The 17847-nt window shown below is 42.7% G+C and overlaps 1 protein-coding gene across 1 annotated transcript in view; it reads right to left on the bottom strand.

Moving 5' to 3' along the window:
- Window positions 1-17847, bottom strand: part of agbl1 (AGBL carboxypeptidase 1) — a 59131-nt gene that overhangs the window by 26642 nt on the left and 14642 nt on the right. Inside the window, exons 3-6 of the mRNA XM_074678003.1 lie at window positions 9361-9424; window positions 9051-9197; window positions 8831-8962; window positions 5065-5158 (exon numbers count right to left, since the gene is read on the bottom strand). Of these exons, the coding sequence (XP_074534104.1) occupies window positions 5065-5158; window positions 8831-8962; window positions 9051-9197; window positions 9361-9424 (437 nt within the window). The remainder of the gene's footprint in view (window positions 1-5064; window positions 5159-8830; window positions 8963-9050; window positions 9198-9360; window positions 9425-17847) is intronic.

Raw genomic sequence — 17847 nt, forward strand, 5'->3', positions numbered from 1 at the left:
TCTGTGAATTTTAATAGTCAAAAGAATCTTAACATGAACAGGACTTATCTGTGTCAGGATGAGAGCACACTGCTCATCTCAGTCACATTCAAGTGAAAGCTGGAGCAAAGTGCATAGAGCAGCAGGACTTTGTGTGGCTATTAGGTAATGATATTCACAAACAAAATCAGCCACTTTCTCCTCGTGCCCTCGTCACTGAGAACATGCACCTTCACAGAAGTCAGACTTTTTTTGGGGGGGTTTATTTATGCACAGTTTTCAGCAGAGTTAAGAACGAGACCTGCATGAGTCTGCCCCCCAACCCACACAAAATTTCAGGAAAATAGTCTGTTTTGTTAGTGCTTCATGTGAGCTGGTTTGTGCCAAAAAGGTTTTGTTTGCGCCACATTTTGTGGATACTGCATACTTGGAGGGCAGCAGTGGCTTAGTCTGTAGGGACTTGGTTTGATTGGAGGGTCGCTGGTTCAAGCCCAGGTGCAGACCAAGATTGGGAATTAGGCTGATAGCTGGGGAGGTGTTGTCTTACATTCCTGAGTGACGTCAGGTGCCCTTGAGCAAGGCGCCAAAAACACTCCAACTGCTCAGGTGGCACTGAGAGTGCAAAAAGTGCTGTTTGTGCATGTGCATGTGCGTGTGTGTGTGTGTGTGTGTGTGTGTGTGTGTGTGTGTGTGTGTGTGTGTGTGTGTGTGTGTGTGCATACATATATACATATGTATAAGGCATGATTCAGAGTGGAAAAAAAAACAGAATTACTCCCACAGGGATTAAAAAAGTAAATTTTCTCACTTTATTTTCTGGAAATGACATCACCTCCAAAGATGCTCTTGTGCTGGTGATCTTCATTTCTTTTCTTTCGGCCGTGGTCAAACAAAGTTTGTCTCGTCCAAGTAATAAATGCTGCATCACTGTAACATGTTTACCTGAAGTTCACCTGTAACGGTGGCATTCCAGGTGCTCTGAGTATGAAAAAAGCAAAGCAAACATACAAAAGTACATTAAGGTAAAAACAAAAATAGGGATTTTGCCCGAGGCAAAATTTGTCCAGCACAAAAGCATTTCCAGCCGTGACATCATCTCTAGAAATTAAAGTGTGTAATATCTATGAAACCGTAGCAGCACATACAGAAGTTTTCACAGCAGAAAGCAGCACAAACAAACGGTACCATTTCAGGTCTATTTGGAGCAAATGGGAGGCTGGGTGAACTCTGGATGAACTATAAAATAATACCTAATAATAACTTGAAAACCGTAGCAGCATAAACAAAAAAATTTTAAGGCACCAGCACAAATATTTTTCCGAAATTTTGCGAGGGGTGGGGGGCCAGCTTCATGTAGGTCTCCTACTGGAGGCCTTTCTTGCCTTTGTAGTGTGTGTCATGTGAAAATTAGAGTTCCCATACTCTGTGAGGTGGTTTTATTAAATCTACAAAATTTAAGTGTGGTTTGGTTCAGATCTGATGCAGAGCCTTTTTTTAAATCTATCCTTCCAACAGCTCATAGCCACATTTCAACATGAAGGGCTGCCGCGCTCACAGACAGTCTGAGGGCTGAGCTGCTGATGACAGCTGACAGTTGAAGGATAGATTTAATTCTTCTCTGTTTAAGAAGCAAGCACAGCAGCCAACCACCCAGCATTAACTGTCCCTCAGCTCTAAGTGGATAAATCAGAGTGACAGACATGTCTAACTGCCCCTCACACCTCAGGGAGACGGCATTTCTCCTGCCTCGTAGCTCTCAGGACATCAGAGGAATTCACAGCTGCCTAATTCCATCAAATTATCCAGAGCAGCAGCTGCCATTTAAACCTCCCATCCGGAGTCTTCTGATTGTGTTAGAACAATTAACAGCTGGCTGCTGCGTGGAGAGCGTACGGAGAACTCCCTCAGGGCTATAAATCTGTGATGTCACAGCGCTCCAGCCCCTGACACGCACACCAAGGTTCATGTTCGGTCCTGGCTAATCAGGAGCTGGTATGTGTAGCTCGAAGCCAGCAGAGAGGCCACTACTCCTGGTGCTCTTGGCATGCTTTGCAGGGTGTACTGGAGGATTCTGGGTATTTAAGCCAAATGCCATCGGCGGTGTGAGAGAGACAGACGAGGAGGACACGGATCCAAGGAGAGTTGCTTACGAAGGAGTGAGACGTCTGCTGAGCAGCTCAGGAGGAATGATGATGTGTTGAGACCCTGAATATGTCGCTTTAATGATGATGTTTCCTGTAAGTTATAATGCTGCCATGGAGACGGTGTGTGTTACACTCAGGTAGATTTAAAGGTGCAGTGAGCCATTATTTTTTTCAGGGTGAACTGGTATTGAGTATATTCTTCATAAGTCAGTTTAAATTAGTTTATAATCACCTGAATGTAAAATTAAGAAGTCATCTACTCTAATAAGAATGACTTTTTTTGGCCCTGTTAATATAACATTGATCTTAGAATTATATTTACAGTTTTTTAAGCTCTCCACATTAACTTTAAAAAATGATAATAAATTTCATAAAGGAAACCTGACAATCTTTTTAACACAGCCGGCTATTTAAATTTACTCTGAAAACATTTGGAGTAATGGCTTCTTGAAAAAACTTAGGAAAGTTCTTTCACTCAGAAATTCTAAGTACATTTCACTTGCATATTATTATTATAATTACCATTATCATTATTATTATTATTATTATTATTATTATTATTATTATTATTATTATTATTATTATTATTATCATTATTGTTGTTGTTGTTGTTGTTGTTGTTGTTGTTTAAATTATAACTATTATAATTATTACATTTATTTATTTTAAATAGTAACTCAAGCAACAATTGTCAGTTCAAAATTTTCATTGAATTTTACACAGAGACTTTCTGTGCTCCACATGGCACCAACCAGAGGTGGAAAGAGTACTAAAAAATTGTACTCAAGTACAAGTACTGTTACACTGTAACAAAAGAATCTTCAATCAGTTGAAGTCATTGAGGATTTTTTTTCAATCAATCCATCTCAATATTTTAAGTTAAGGTTTCCAATGTATATGTTTGTGGATAATGTCAACTTGAAATTCTGAACTTCATTTTAAATAATTTATTTAGGTGTGACCAATTGAAGCAATAATTTAAGTTTGTACAACTGTTTTCTTTTTTCAGTGTACATACCTTGAATTGTACTCATTTACAAGTAACAGCACTGGTGTGAAAATAATACTTCATTAAAGGTACAATGCACTCTTCTCAAAATCTACTCAGAGTATTAACTATTTCTAAATGAGGGATATTTCATTTCGTTGACAGCAGATTGACTTGAAGAGATGTTGCTGTCACAGTAATGTCATGGTACTGCTTGATCTTTGATCGGTTTCTTTGTAGACATAAGTAGAATATCAAACATCATGTTCCAACTTTACTTTATCACTGCATTAGCACCAAAAGAAAATATATTTTTAAAATCTCATTCAACCAGGGAAACAAACTGAGCTGATTTTTGATTGTTTTACACTGTATGACTGAGTTTTCAGTTTGGTTAAACTTTGTAGGTATCTTGCTGTATTAACAAAAATTTGGATCATTGCAAAAAAAAACTATTTCTGTGAACACTCTAAATTTCTTGCGGGTGTTGCAGACAAATTTACGACCAGTCATATTTTGTGACCCCATTGCAATTTTCATGATGCCTGGATGGCGTGTGTTTGACAGCACAGTATGAGGAGAATACTCTCAAACCTTGTAAACTTTCCAAGATGTGAAAGTCTCAAAATAGATTGATTGAATGATTGATGCACAGACTTCCACATGTAACTTATTCAGACATGCAGGCTTGATAGCTCATTTAACACCTCAGAAAATGACGGAAAGCTCTCAGGATAACTGATGCATCTGGAGGCTGTCTCCTTTTCTCCCTCTGTACATAAAGATTTCCTCCAGTTATGACCACTGGAACTCGTCAAGTATCAAGCCCCTTGCGTTGGTATTTTACCTCCAGATACCTGTGCTTAGTGTGGTGGAGTTCTCCTTCCCTTACATCATTGGCGCGGTCATGATCAGACAGCCTTGTTGGCAACAATATGCAGATGGAAGGTTTAAATATTGATTCAGATGGTGGACGTACTCAGTGGGGGCTTGTGATTGTAAAAGTAGTGAAGTAGATTACATGATGTAAATTGTACTCAAGTACGAGTAAAATTACACATTTGAAATAAACACTCATGAAAGTACCAAAAAATCTACTTTATAACAGTAACTTATGTATTTGTAATGTATTACCCCCACCCCAACCAACCAGCCAGTCTGTGCTCAACAGCACAGACTGGCTGTCTGTACTTCACATGTCACAGACATTTTTCAATAGTTTGCTAACTCAAATGTTTTATCTCACTCCCATTTTCTCAATTTACATTTTAAGGCTCTACTTACAACCTTTTTAAGATCGAACAGTGCAAAATGCAAATTCTTGCAACACTTCTACTGGTCCTGGAATTTTGATAAGCTGTGCAGGTGCCAGGTGTGTTTGTGGCCAGGAATAAATCTGCTGTATTGTGTTCCTCCTATCCATCCATCAAAGCCTGCTGATACCTGAAGCCTTGGGTATAGATCATAACTGTATTTGTGTGGTGAGTGTCTAAATAGAGAGCACAAAACATTTCAAACACAACCTGTAACAGAGCCCAGATCAACCTCACACAGAGGTGATGATGGAGGTGCAGAAATAAGGATAAAGTTTGTCTTATTTGAATATTGAACTGTGTGAAAAAAAACAGATGTGTGTGTTAAAGATATGAGTGCAGACGTCAGGAGGTGTGGGTGTGTGTTCTTAGCAGAGGATTTCATTTCATGGTGAGGGTCAGCCAGCGGCCAGCGCTCATTAGCACATTAGCTAGCCTTAGAGACTAGCTAAGCCTGATGGGCTTCAGTTGTTGGAGTGTTTGTCCTTCACTGAGAGGCTGTATGAGACTTTAACATTTAACACACACACGCACACACACACACACACACACACACACACACACACACACACACACACACACACACACACACACACACACACACACACACACACACTGAGGCTGTGAAGCCGCCTCTTACCTGATGGTGTGCAGGTGTTTGGTGGTGTACTGAGGGATTAGGTGGTAGATCACATCCAGCCCGTGGTTTTCTCCAATCAGGTTAGCCGTACAAACTGTTGAAGAACACATCGACAGACCAAAGTGTGTTTAAAGCAGAGCTGTGTCAGGAGGAGCTGCAGGATGCCTCACTGTGCTCGACTGCTCTGGGTTTCAAACCTGAAACTGGTCCCAGGGGAACAGGAGGGTGAGGGGGCCTGGGTTGACAGCTCAGTGTGATGAGTCTAAACTGAAACTGTAGCAGACAGGAGGAGTCTTAAAGCACCTCCTCAAACAGCACATACCGTCCTCAATCTTCTCTTTTTCCTCTGCTGACATCCTGTTTAACCACTGTGACCAATCAGCAGCAGTCAGGACATCCTCTGAAATGAGCTCAGCTGGAGGAAAAGATGCTCATGGACCACGGTGACCCAGAGAAACTACTCTGACTGAGGGATGAAAATCTGATCCCTTTTTCATGTCACTAATGTCAGATTTCTGTCTGAGATTTGCAGATGATAGAATGATAACAGGAACTCAAACAACCACTCATTACAACCAAGGTCAAAGATGGTAGGACAATTGGCAAATGTTGATGCTCACATTTTCTTATACTCATGTTGACATTCTCAAGTTCTTCTACTCATGTTGATGTTCTCATGTTGTTAAACCCATGTTGACATTCTCATGCTCTTATACTCATGTTGATATTCTCATGTTCTCATACTCATGTTGGCATTCTCATGTTGTTGAACTCGTGTTCATATGCTCATGTTAACATTCTCATGTTGACATTCTCATGTTCTTATACTCATTAAGATATTCTCATGTTGTTATACTTATGTTGACATTCTCATTTGTTATACTCATGTTGACTTTTTCATGTTCTTATAATTGTGTTGACGTTCTTATATTGACAAACTCATCTTAAATTTCTCTTTAAATCCATTAAAATTGACGTTCTCATGTTCTTATACTCATGTTGTTTTTTCATTGGTATACTCTTGTTATTCTCATGTAACTATGATTATATGTATGTCTTTTTGTTGATTTTCTTATTTACATGTGTTCATATACTCTTATTGATGTCTCCATGTATAATTGTTCACGATGAAGTGCTCATTTTTCATGTCCTCATGTTCTACTACTACTTTTTGAAGTTCTCATGTTGATGTTGACTTATTTATGACTTATATCCTGATGTAGTCATGTAGATAGCCACATGCTTTTGTCTATATGTTAGTTTCCTTTTGACTGTGTCTTCATTTAGTTGTCCTTGCATAAACGTTTCTATGACGTTATTCACATGTTGATGTCTTAGCTTTGCATATCCTAATAGTTTTTATATACTCATGTTCATGTTCTCCAGATACTGTTTTTATTATGAACATCACATGTTGTCGTCGCCATTTTATGTTGTCTCTTTAGCTGCCTTAAAGGATGCCTGTTGAGTTTAGCAGAGCCTCACCCACCAGATGGTATTCTGTTTGACTCTAAGGGCTCTAATTTTGTAGACCAGGCGCAAGCGCACCTGCCCTGCGCCGGCCTCTCATGGACAGGGCGTGACCAGCACACTTTGCAAGTTTCCTGCAGTGCCAAGAGAGGAAGTCAAGGCGAAAAGGAGCGCAAAGGAGCGCAGAGCTGCGCATCCACGCCTCCCTCCGCGCAAATGGCAGAGAGGGAGGAGAAAAGCTGTGAGTGGGTTTAACACAGCCGAGCGCTGTTTTCACTAATCAAATAAGCGCCTCTCCTCGCCTTTAAATGCCCTGCGGCCGAGGCGCAGCATCTGATTGGTCTGAGTAATCCCCAGCACCGCAGTGTGCTGGAAAGACCCGATAGCGAAGACGGTCAGAGCCGCTGTCCCTGCAGCAGGTCAGTGGACAGCGGGGCACATCAGAGGACACGAAGCGCGTCACCGTGATGGCCAGCTCCTGAGACAGATTTAATCTGTTCTTTTGTCATTAATAGGAGAACAAAATGAAGAGACAGTTACACAGCTGGCTTATCCATTCAGAATACTTTTGATCCACCTGTACGCCTGGTTTGTCATCGCCAAATAGCAGAACCCTTGGTGATATACTGTATACTCTCCCGGTGTCTCCACCTCATCCTCCTTACAACAATGTACTCCATCTTTTTAGATCACGTTAAAAATAAAGACTAAAACAGAGAAATATGGGAAATCACGGGTAAATCCTGAGTGACATACATTTGTTTTGTCTCTTTTTTCTTTGTCTTTTCTCTCCCTCTTTTTTTTGAATTAAATGAAATGAGAGAACCAGATATATACTCAGTATCAGATGTTAAGGCTGTTTATTGTTTGATTGTAAAATGTGCATCAAACTTCCAGCTGCCGTCAGGTTAACTTTCCATTATGACAAACTGCTTTAATCTGACATCAGATGTGACGGGACAGTTAATATAGATACAAATGTATATGCTGGTTCAGACAGTTACATTAAATAGCGATTGCTGTGATTGTTTACTGCATTAAAATGTGCCTGACACTCTGGAAACCTGCCTCTGAGGCTTTGTTGACATGTGCGCACATGTGCGCCTGTCACTAAATTACAGCTGCGTGGGCTGCGCTCCGCCTTGCGCCGAGGATAGACCAGGTTGGAGCTGACGAGCTTTCAGCGCACTTTTTTGGCACAAAATTGTCACTGCGCCAACATGAATCTGCTGACACCTCCCCCTGGTGCGCCGTCAACTCCCCCCGGCGCGCAGTCACACCCATCTCTGTGCAGACGGTCTACTAAATTGTCAAATTGGCAGCGCACTGTCGTGCGAAATTAGCAATGCGCAGGGTGTGCCAGGCTTGTGCCCCCTGCGCTGCGCCACAAAATTAGAGCCCTAATTGTTAATGATGGCAGCCATGTTTTTTTTCCTCTCAGCCTTGTTTAGGGTGTGCTGTCTTCTTCTCTCTTGGTGATCTGCTATGATCCTGATCTCAGCTGCTGTGGTTCATTTGATATAAAGATGTTCACCTGAAGTGAGTCTGACTGCTGACGATCCGCCTCCTGACATGAAGTTGGTATGTGAGCTAAGGAGTTCCTGTATCACGTGTGTGTGTGTGTGTGTGTGTGTGTGTGTGTGTGTGTGTGTGTGTGTGTGTGTGTGTGTGTGTGTGTGTGTGTGTGTGTGTGTGTGTGCATGTTGTGTGGTGGTGGGTGGGGGCAGGACAGCTTTATGGACTCATAAACACATCAGCCATTAAAGTGCCAGTGGAGCGTCCCAAATGACACACACATTCTCTCACACTCTGGCTTACATAGAGGAGGTAGAGGAAATCACACTCTGACTGATTACACGTGTGACTTTATTGACTCCAATGTTCTTCATGCACAGAAGGTTTTAGCCCCTCTGTGTCAGGATCACACTAATTCAGCCAATCCCTGAGCCTTTGAAATGACATTGAAATGTTGGTGTATTTACTGCTTTCTGCACATCTCTGCATATCTCTGCTCCATATTTTCTTGAAGACTGGAACGTCAAGGCGAAATGTAAACCTCCTAAACTGGTAAGGTATCAGTTTCAGAGTCCAGGCAGAGTAGGGTTTTCAGCTCTCATCTCCTCAGACATGATTTAGGCAGCAGTGGACACCTTAGTTAAGGTTAGCAAGCGGAACAAAGGGATCTTCCTAAATCTTGATGCTTCTTCTTCATCTATCATTCAGCAACCAGCAAAATGAACCACTACTAGAGTCTCTGTGTCCTGGCTTCACACAGCTGAGTGCTGCAGCAACTCACCTGATGAGGAGAACACCTGGAGCACCCAGAGGCAGGCTGCAGCCCTCCTGGGATTTGCGATGTTCTGTCTGAGCAGACTCAGAGTCAGCTGCACAGCTCCGGCCTCCTCCGCCTTCATACCAATACGCCGGTCTGTGTATATGCAAATACACAAACACACATGTAGCTAGCCAAACAGCTGATCACTGCATTTCTCACTGGAGCCCAGGTATGTCCTCACCTCTGTGTCCAACTTTAGCCAGCAGGTGCAGCAGAGGCAGCAGGACGCTGTAGTTTGGACTGTAGCTGCGGCCTGTGTTGACCAGTGCAGACAGCAGGGCGTCACTGCCTCCTTTCTTTATCATGTAGTGGATACGACGATCTGTACCTGAACAGAACAGGAAAATCTGTCTTCAGTATGATACAAACAGAGAGATATAAACATTAACAAAACATTAGTTTGGTTTTCTATACACACAAAACTTTGGTAGATGAGGCCCTTGGTCATCCACATTACTACCGTCTTATGGCTGTGATAGAGTTTCACCTACCTGCTGACAGGAGTTCATCTAGCACGCTAAGGATGTTCAAGGTGCTCTCCACATCTCCTGCATTCTACACAGACAAAAGCACAGACACAGAGAGTTAAACAGGTTATAATTTCCACAGGTTTTGCAATGGGCAATATGAGGACCACCCAGGGCGCAATCTACAAAAACAAACAAACAAAAAAAAAAAGTGAGCTTTCTACACTAATGCTCATTTCCATGTGGGGCGGGTGCTGGAGCACCCATATCAACTTGCTGCTGAGCCTTATTTATGCATACAGGTTGTGTGTCACTGACACTGTCGGAGAGAAAAGGCAAGAGGGGGAGGGGGGCGGGCTGGTGGAGGATCAATTTGCTACTGCAGAGGTTATGTGTGAGTTAGTGACAGTTGCTGAAGCAGAGAGGAGTTTTTTTCATCTTAAGCTTATTAAAACATACCTGAGGTCCACTTCATCACACACTGAAAAGAGAAAACAGTCGGACCATCTTAAATTGTTGCTTCAATTGGTCACACCTAAATAAATGAAGTTCTTTGAAATGAAGTTAAGTTCAATCAACACAACTGAAAAAGCCAAATGAACTTAAAATTTGGATTCTTCTCAAATCAACATTTTGCATCAGCCCAAGTTAAGGTTTTCAGTTGTTTCAACTCAATAATTTGCAGAACCTCAAAGTAAAATTTGACAAGGTGTTTTTATACTTTATTGCACTGTTAAAATAAAAAACAAGTTGAGCTTACTTGAAAGAATCTAGGGAAACAATTGCACTAAAAATGTTAGTAAATAGAACAAATAGTCTTGAGTTGAGTTTGCTTTATGTCTACTTGTAAAGTTTATCTAATCTAGGAAATATTTGCACTAATTCAAACTCTTGAATTATTCAATTAACTATTTCAAACCGTGAGTGAGGAGGGAATGCAGTGGATATTAGGCCCCGCTGTACATTAAGATGTTGACCTGCCGAGGGCATAGGCTTTCTGTGCTCCACATGGCATGGACCTGCTGTCTGTGCCCTGTGGCATGGATCGTGTACCTTTAGGTGTGTTTAATGTTTTATATGTGAATAATTGAGATGTGTTGATGGGCTAAAATTATGACTAAAAATGACAAACTGGGTTTAGTATTCAGTTAAATTACCATTATTGAGAGAGTATTGTAAATGAAGCCCTCACTGCCGTGGAGCATAGACAGCCAGCTGGTCCATGCCATGGAGCACAGACATACTGCATACTTTCATCACTTTAATTGAATAAAGATTCCCTTTTTGCAGTGCAGGAGCGTCTCTCTGGACTTGCCATCATCAGCATTAATCACACAATTGCGCAAACAATTCCATATGATGACGTAATGGACGATTTTGCGTCAAAGAAGGCTTGAAAATTCAGGTTTTAGATTGCACTTTACACTTGTACTTTCAAGTGGCCAAGCACTACCTCAAAGCTTCCTTTACCTTCTTCAGGGATTTTCGAAGCATATATGAGCATGGGTTTAATTATTCAACCTAATCCATTATTCCATTTATTGTGTTTTATTATTTTTATTTCTATTCATTTGATTTTTTGATGAAGGATTTGTTTAGAATAGTGTTTGCATAATGCATTTGATTTATTAATTAATACACATGGTGCAATATATATGAAATATATATATATGATACGTTGGACATTTTGTCAGACAAGTTTTTAGAGTTTGGGTTTGGTGAGGGGGGTTCACCCAGCATGCAAAAGGAGCTAGGACCCCCCTGTTCTTTGGTATCTATTAATGTACAGTATATAGTATGTCTGATTGAATTCTGCACCTTCATCAGGAACACTCCAAACATCTCCCTCATTAAAACAAGTGATGCTCCGAGAACGCCTCTGCTGGCCAACTATCTGCCTGCTATAAATAGCTGAAGCCTGTTTGGGTGGCCAACAAGCTGCCTGTTTGAAAGAAGACAAAAAGAGCTCCTGTAATCAGAGACATCTGCTAAACAGAGCTAACAGCAGCTCTGGCTAATGAACACTTCTGTCTACTGTAGCCATTAACCCACTGCTGCATCCTGACACGGTCTGCTCAAGCCAACATCAACGCAGGCATGTTTGTTTTGGGTCACTGTAAGTGGGTGTGTGTGTGTGCGACAGAGCTAACTGACACGCTGTCGGCTTACTTCAAACGCATATGTGTGTGTGTCTGTTAATAGTAAGAGGCACCCAGCTGACTGAAAACACACACTCACACACACACAAACACACACATACACACACACACATACATGCACACACTGAGGCTGCTTCAGTTGTTGTTTTATTTCCTACAGAAGGGTCATTTCAGCACAAACACACCTAACTCTGTTTGCAGTTTGCTCTTGTTTAGTGTCTGTGTGGAACTGAGCTGTTAGCATCATCTCCTCTCTCTGCTGCACAGAGCTGAGCGGTGAGCTCTCATCCTGACAAAGCCCACATTCATACACACTATGAGCTGGATGGAGAGGGGACACTTTTAACCTGTTTCTGAGGAACTGATTCATGACAGATGTGGTACCAATTCCAGTGTTAATCATCAAATCCCTGGAGCCAAAGTGGAGTACAGGAAAAAGTTTTGTCTCAATTTTTTGGTATTTATGTATGTTTTAATTTGATCAAATGATATATGAGTTGGAACTGTTTATATTTGCATTTGCAGTATCATTTTCAGGCCAGAAGAGAGCATAGTTTGTTTGTTTGTTTATTTTTGTGTTTTTCCGCAGTTTGTGTCAGCTGACACCTCGTTACATGGAGTGAGGTAACAGGAAGTTGTTTTTCTTCTGCTTCAGGCCGAGAAAAATGTTCTCAGCATAAGGATGCTAACTCTTCTTCCAACTGTTTGTTTGCAACTGATGAAGGAAATGCATCTCCAGTCATTCCTGTCTTCCATGCATCGGGCCAGTTCACTGGTGCTTTCAGCTCCTGCGTCCTCTTTTAGTACTTCAACGTAGGTTAATGTGGGGCGTCCTCGCGACCGGTGCCCATGTGTTGGTTCCCATTTAACCAGTTTGGAGGCTGGCAGTTCTCTGTGCCTTTGGCAGTGTCCTGCAAGTCTCATCCTCCTGGCTGCTACTTTGTCGCTTACCCTTGGAATTCCTTTGTACTGTTGGATACATGCGCGCCCTTGCTAATGTTTAGTACTACACGCTGCATCCTGGTGTAGCACCCGTTTAAAGACTTCTGCAGGGTCAGCTTCAGGGTCCAGCATTTACTGCCTTAGAGTTGAACAGATTCCACTGTAGCGAAAAAGAAGCTTAGTTTGATTTGGTGGGGTAGGGTGGAGCTCCATACACAGGTCGTGCCGTTTAGAGCCCTCAATGCGAGTGCTTTCCTCACTTTTAGGTCCTGCTCAGTTGAGCTGATCCATGAGCCCAGGTACTTGAAGTCCTCAACCTCTTCCAGCTCAGCCCCTCTGATTGTAGTCAGTGGTTGATGTTCAGGAGAGATGTTGCGGGTGATGACCTCGATTTTCTTGGCATTCAGCCTGAGGCCAACCTTGGCACACTCTCCACACTGTGCAGGAGCTCCTGTGCTTGCTCAATGTTGTTGGAGAGCAGGCTGATGTCATCCGTGAAGTCAAGCCCTGTCAGGACTACTGCGGGCTGCTACTCATATATATTATATACATATATTAGATTAAAAATGGTCTGATTGTAGTTTGTCTACTGGAGATTAAGAAATCTCTGTGTCTGCAAAGGCCTGTGGAATCCTCTGTGCCTTCAGTGGGTACTTCATGTGTAGTGGATTTGTGAAGTCCTTATACTAACGGCCTTAAACCACCTGCAGCTGAGTCATCAGTGAGACCTGCCTCTACAGCAGTGAGACCCACACTTAGAGACTTATTTCCCTTAGTTGGAGATGTCCACGGCTGTCCTTTGTGTGCACATCTCACGTGACGTATGTAAGGGGATGACCTGCCTTAGATCTGCAAATACTAGATCTGCAATCTATTTGCCTGCTGCTTGGAGGGTGCGATGTCAGAGAGAATTTTGAATTGAACTGAACTGAGCTCAGAAACATTTTTTCAGACCTTCATGAAGCATCAATGGTCAGCTCATGTCCTGTTGTTAAAAGGTGTGTTCCTGGAAAGGTGCCAAAAGCCATTTTTCCACTAAGCAGTCTGATATGGATCAGTACAGTTTGAAATGGGTTGGATTGGTAAAGCCTGATCTTGTTGGCGTTCCCCGGTCAACCATGTCCGTTCCTTCTTGGTAGGTGGTGTGTAAGCCAGATGCTGATAGCCACATCAGCTATGTTTTAGTTACGCCATAGCAGTGTTACACTGTGTACCTCATTAATAAATCAAGCAAAGAAGAAAAACCTGACATTGTGAACAAAGAGCAATGGTGGAAGTCATCTAGCAATTGTCTAATTTGTGACTGGCATGTGACTCTTAAGACATGGCAGGGTAATGTGTTGTCTTTATTACCACTGTTGCACCAGAAGTGACGATCCCTTCGGCCAGTCTCGACTTCAGCTTTTCTAGATCCACCTTGAGGGGTCAGGTTGGTGTGTTTAGCCACCCAACAGAAAGGTACCAAAAAGTGGGACAGTACTGGTTGGTAATTTGTGGACCTGTCCTAGTTTTAGTCAGAGGAAATGCCTCAATGAGCATTGTACCAAGAAAAACCAAACTGAACTGCTTGGTTGAAACAAGGCTACACCCTGATGTCGCATCATGGACCCAAAAATCATAATCAGATCTTAGTGACCTTTTGTTTCTTCATTTAGTTTCCAACAATGAAGTAGTCTAAATTAGCTTTGCTCTGCCCCCAAGAGTCAGGACCTCGGAGAGCGACACCGGGATCAGGCCTGTTATCAGTCAGGGTTATGGATGACAGAGAAAAACGTTCATGAGGTGTCTGAGTTTTTAGACCCAGCATTAACAGTCAACCCAAAGGTAACCTCACGGCTGGTCAGAGACACATTCAAGCATCCAAGCTGCACATTAACTTGTCAGTCAGCTTAACTTGACTGTTAAATGTCCCTAAATCTACTTCTCCTTCTTTATCCTGCAGACTCTGCAGCTGCTGCAGCTCCTCTCTCGGCCTCTCTGATCAAACCCTTAAAACCTCCTCAGAGGAGACCGGGATGTTTTTGGGGTCACCACATGCTGCTGGTCATGGTTACATGAAACAAACAGTGGTGCTGAGAACAAACATGGAGCAAGCTGGCTCAGACCCTGACGGGTTGTTGATCCGTCCAGGGACCACCCGGACCACCTGCTGCGGTTTCAGATCTGGATCTGGTTGTGATCTGATACTGCAGTTTCTCTTTAAGCTTCTTTCAGCGCCACTGCATGTTGATGAGAGATCATAGAATATGTACAGTACTATTATTATTTCTGAGTGGCCCTCCAAAGCTCCAGTGTCAACCACAGATCAGATTGGTAGAACCTGATATACAGACTACGCAGCTTGGATCAGAGTTGATGCTCATTTGATATGAGTTTGATCCAGCAGAATCCCAGAACTGGATCCCAGAGCAGGTCTGCAGACTCACAAACACCGGAACCAAACAGGAAACTCTGTGTCAGAGTAAAACAAAAGTCATTTTCATCTGAAAACAGACATGTGACATGTTGGCATCTTTCTAAAGGAGGTTAGGAATGAGCCGTTTCTCCATATTCAGTCCAGCGCCTAGCTGTCTTTGTGTCACCGCAGTCTGATTATATAAGTGAGAGTGTCTAATGCCATAAATCATCAGGTTTCCATTTCCCACCGTCTGTTTGTGTAACCCAAGACATGTGGGTTTACTGCTTGATGGTCCGGCCCCATGCTAAACTCTTTCTGGTGTTCATGTCAGTCTCTGTCACAACCTTGGCAAACATTAGTGCTGAGTCCAGACCCAGAAGGAAGGATTTGATTTCTGCTCTTGGTCAGCCAGTCCCTGACTCAAGGCAGTGTTAATGAGAGCCAGCATCACAGGCTGCTATCATTCAACACCCACAGGTACACACAGAAGGTAGGATGGGAAGAAGTGATCATGTGATGCTGGTCATGGTGGACTGGATTATTCAGCCCGTGTGTCATTAAGGTATTCAGTTACTTCCATGAAGCCTGGATTCAGTGATCCAGTGATTCTAAACTGGTAGATAAAGGGCTGTAGTGTATGAAGCAGGTGTGTGCTTCCTGCCGTAGGTGTGTTCTTCCCGCAACAGGTATGTTCATCCAAGAACAAGTGTGTTTCTCCATCATCAGGTGTGTCCTGCAAAGGGTGTTCCCTTCCCACAGCAGGTGTCTTCCTCCAAGAATAAGTGTCTTTCTCTATCAACACATGTGTTCTTCCTGCAACAGGTGTGTTCCTCTTGCAGCAGATGTTTTCTTCCTGCAACAGATGTGTTTCTTTAAGAACAAGTGTGTTTCTCTGTCAACAGGTGTGTTCTTCCTGCAGCAGTGTGCTCTTCCTGCAACAGGTGTGTTTTTCCATCAACAGGTGCGTTCCCCCAAGAACAAGTGTGTTTCTCCAAGAAACAGTGTGTTTCTCCATCCACAGATGTGTTCTCCCTGCAATAGGTGTCCTTCCTGCAACAGGTGCGTTTTTCCATCAACAGGTGTGTTCCTCCAAAAACAAGTGTGTTTCTCAATCACTTAGTGTGTTTTTCTCCATCAACAGGTGTGTTTTTCCTGCAACAGGTTTGTTTCCCAATCAACAAGTGTGTCCTTTGTGCAGCAGGCGTGTTTCTCCAAAGACAAGTGTGTTTCTCCATCGAAAGGTGTGTTCTTCCAGCAACAGGTGTGTCCTTCCTGCAACAGGTGCGTTACTTCATTTTTAGGTGTGTTCCTCCTGCAACAGATGTGTTTTCCATCAAAAGGTGCTTTCTTCTTGCAACAGGTTTGTTTCCCCATCAACAAGTGTGTTTTTCTCCATCAACAGGTGTGTTCTCCCTGCAACAGGTGTGTTCACCATCAATTGGTGTGTCCTTCCTGCAACAGGTGTGTTACCCCATCAACAAGTGTGTCCTTTGTGCAACAAGCATGTTTCTCCAAGGACAAGTGTGTTTCTCCATCGACAGGTGTGTTCTTCCTGCAACAAGTGTGTCCTTCCTGCAACAGGTGCGTTTCTCCATCAACAGGTGTGTTCCTCCAAGAACAAGTGTTTTTCAATCACTTAGTGTGATTTTCTCCATCAACAGGTGTGTTCTTCCTGCAACAGGTGTGTTACCCTATCAACAAGTGTGTCCTGTGTGCAACAAGCATGTTTCTCCAAGGACAAGTGTGTTTCCCGTTCTACAGGTGTGTTCTTTCTGCAACAGGTGTTTGTTTTTTTTCTCGCTGGTGAAGATTTCTTTCAGTGGCAGGAAAAAAGACCCACTACAGCAATTATGTTCCTCATTTGAAAGATGGTGTTTTATTCCGTGTTTTTCTTCCTGCAGCAGCTGTGTTCTTTCTGAAGAAGTTGCGGGGTTTTTTTCTGTAACAGGGTGTGTTCCCCCAGCATTAGGTCTGATCCTTAACAAATCCTCCATGGATCAAAGTGTGTCCACTGAAAGTTCTGGTCAGAAAGGTTATTTCTTTTTACAAAGACTGAGAGCTTTTTGCAACAGTGGGCAAGGATTCTTAACCACAAACACTTCACAGGACTCTCAACACACATGTCACACTACACTGACACACAGATATACACACACTACTGTTTTAGTACCCACCTCACTAACAGTCACACACACACAGGTGGTGCACTTCACAGGAGCTGCTGGTCTACCTCTGACTCTTTCAGTGCTGGTTTTAATGTGGATAAAGAAATAACGGGTTGCACGCACACACACACACAAGCTGTGGATAATGCGTCATTAACATGAGGTCTGGAACATTAATAAAGCAGGAGCAGTATCTGAACAGAGTGTGATCATGTTCCTCTGCTGAATACTGCTCCTTTGTTCATTCCCATCATATCTACTAACTATGCTGTCTCTGAACGGCTCTTTTGTTAAAGACATCTCTACCTGAAGGGCAAACTCTTGGAAAATAACGCTTTGAATAATCACGATGATCAGAGCATCAAAGAACCAGGCCACCATCTGACCTTTGACCTTTCAGTGTCACCCTGTCCTTTTTCTCTCAACAGCTTGTTTAGTTCTCCTGTCTGCTCCTGGGTGATACAGATGGATGATAGCTGCTTCCAGAGCCACATGGAGCTGAAGGGTTCACAGCCTGACAACCTGTAAGCCTTGGACCAGTGTCAGGATTCCATCCCAACAGTGTGGTACAGATTTGTCTCAGGTGAGCAGAATGTCAATCAGAATGATGCAGAAAAGGCTTTCACTATGTACAAATGTTAGCCTGATATAATGCTTTCTCTGCCATCAAGCCCCAAAACTTCTCTCTATGCACATGTTCACCTGCCGTACAGAAAATAAGGTTCAGATCAGTCAGGTCTTCTTAAACCAGCTGAAAAATGGAAGGGGGGATTTTATTCGTACACAATTACCGTACTAAGCCAAATATAGGAGAACCCCAATTACAAGACCACCCCTCTTTTAAAGA

This window comes from Halichoeres trimaculatus, unplaced genomic scaffold, assembly GCF_033239565.1.
Source record: "Halichoeres trimaculatus isolate MK-OKI-2021-1 unplaced genomic scaffold, fHalTri1.1 fHalTri1_scaffold_10, whole genome shotgun sequence".
NCBI lineage: Eukaryota > Metazoa > Chordata > Actinopteri > Labriformes > Labridae > Halichoeres > Halichoeres trimaculatus.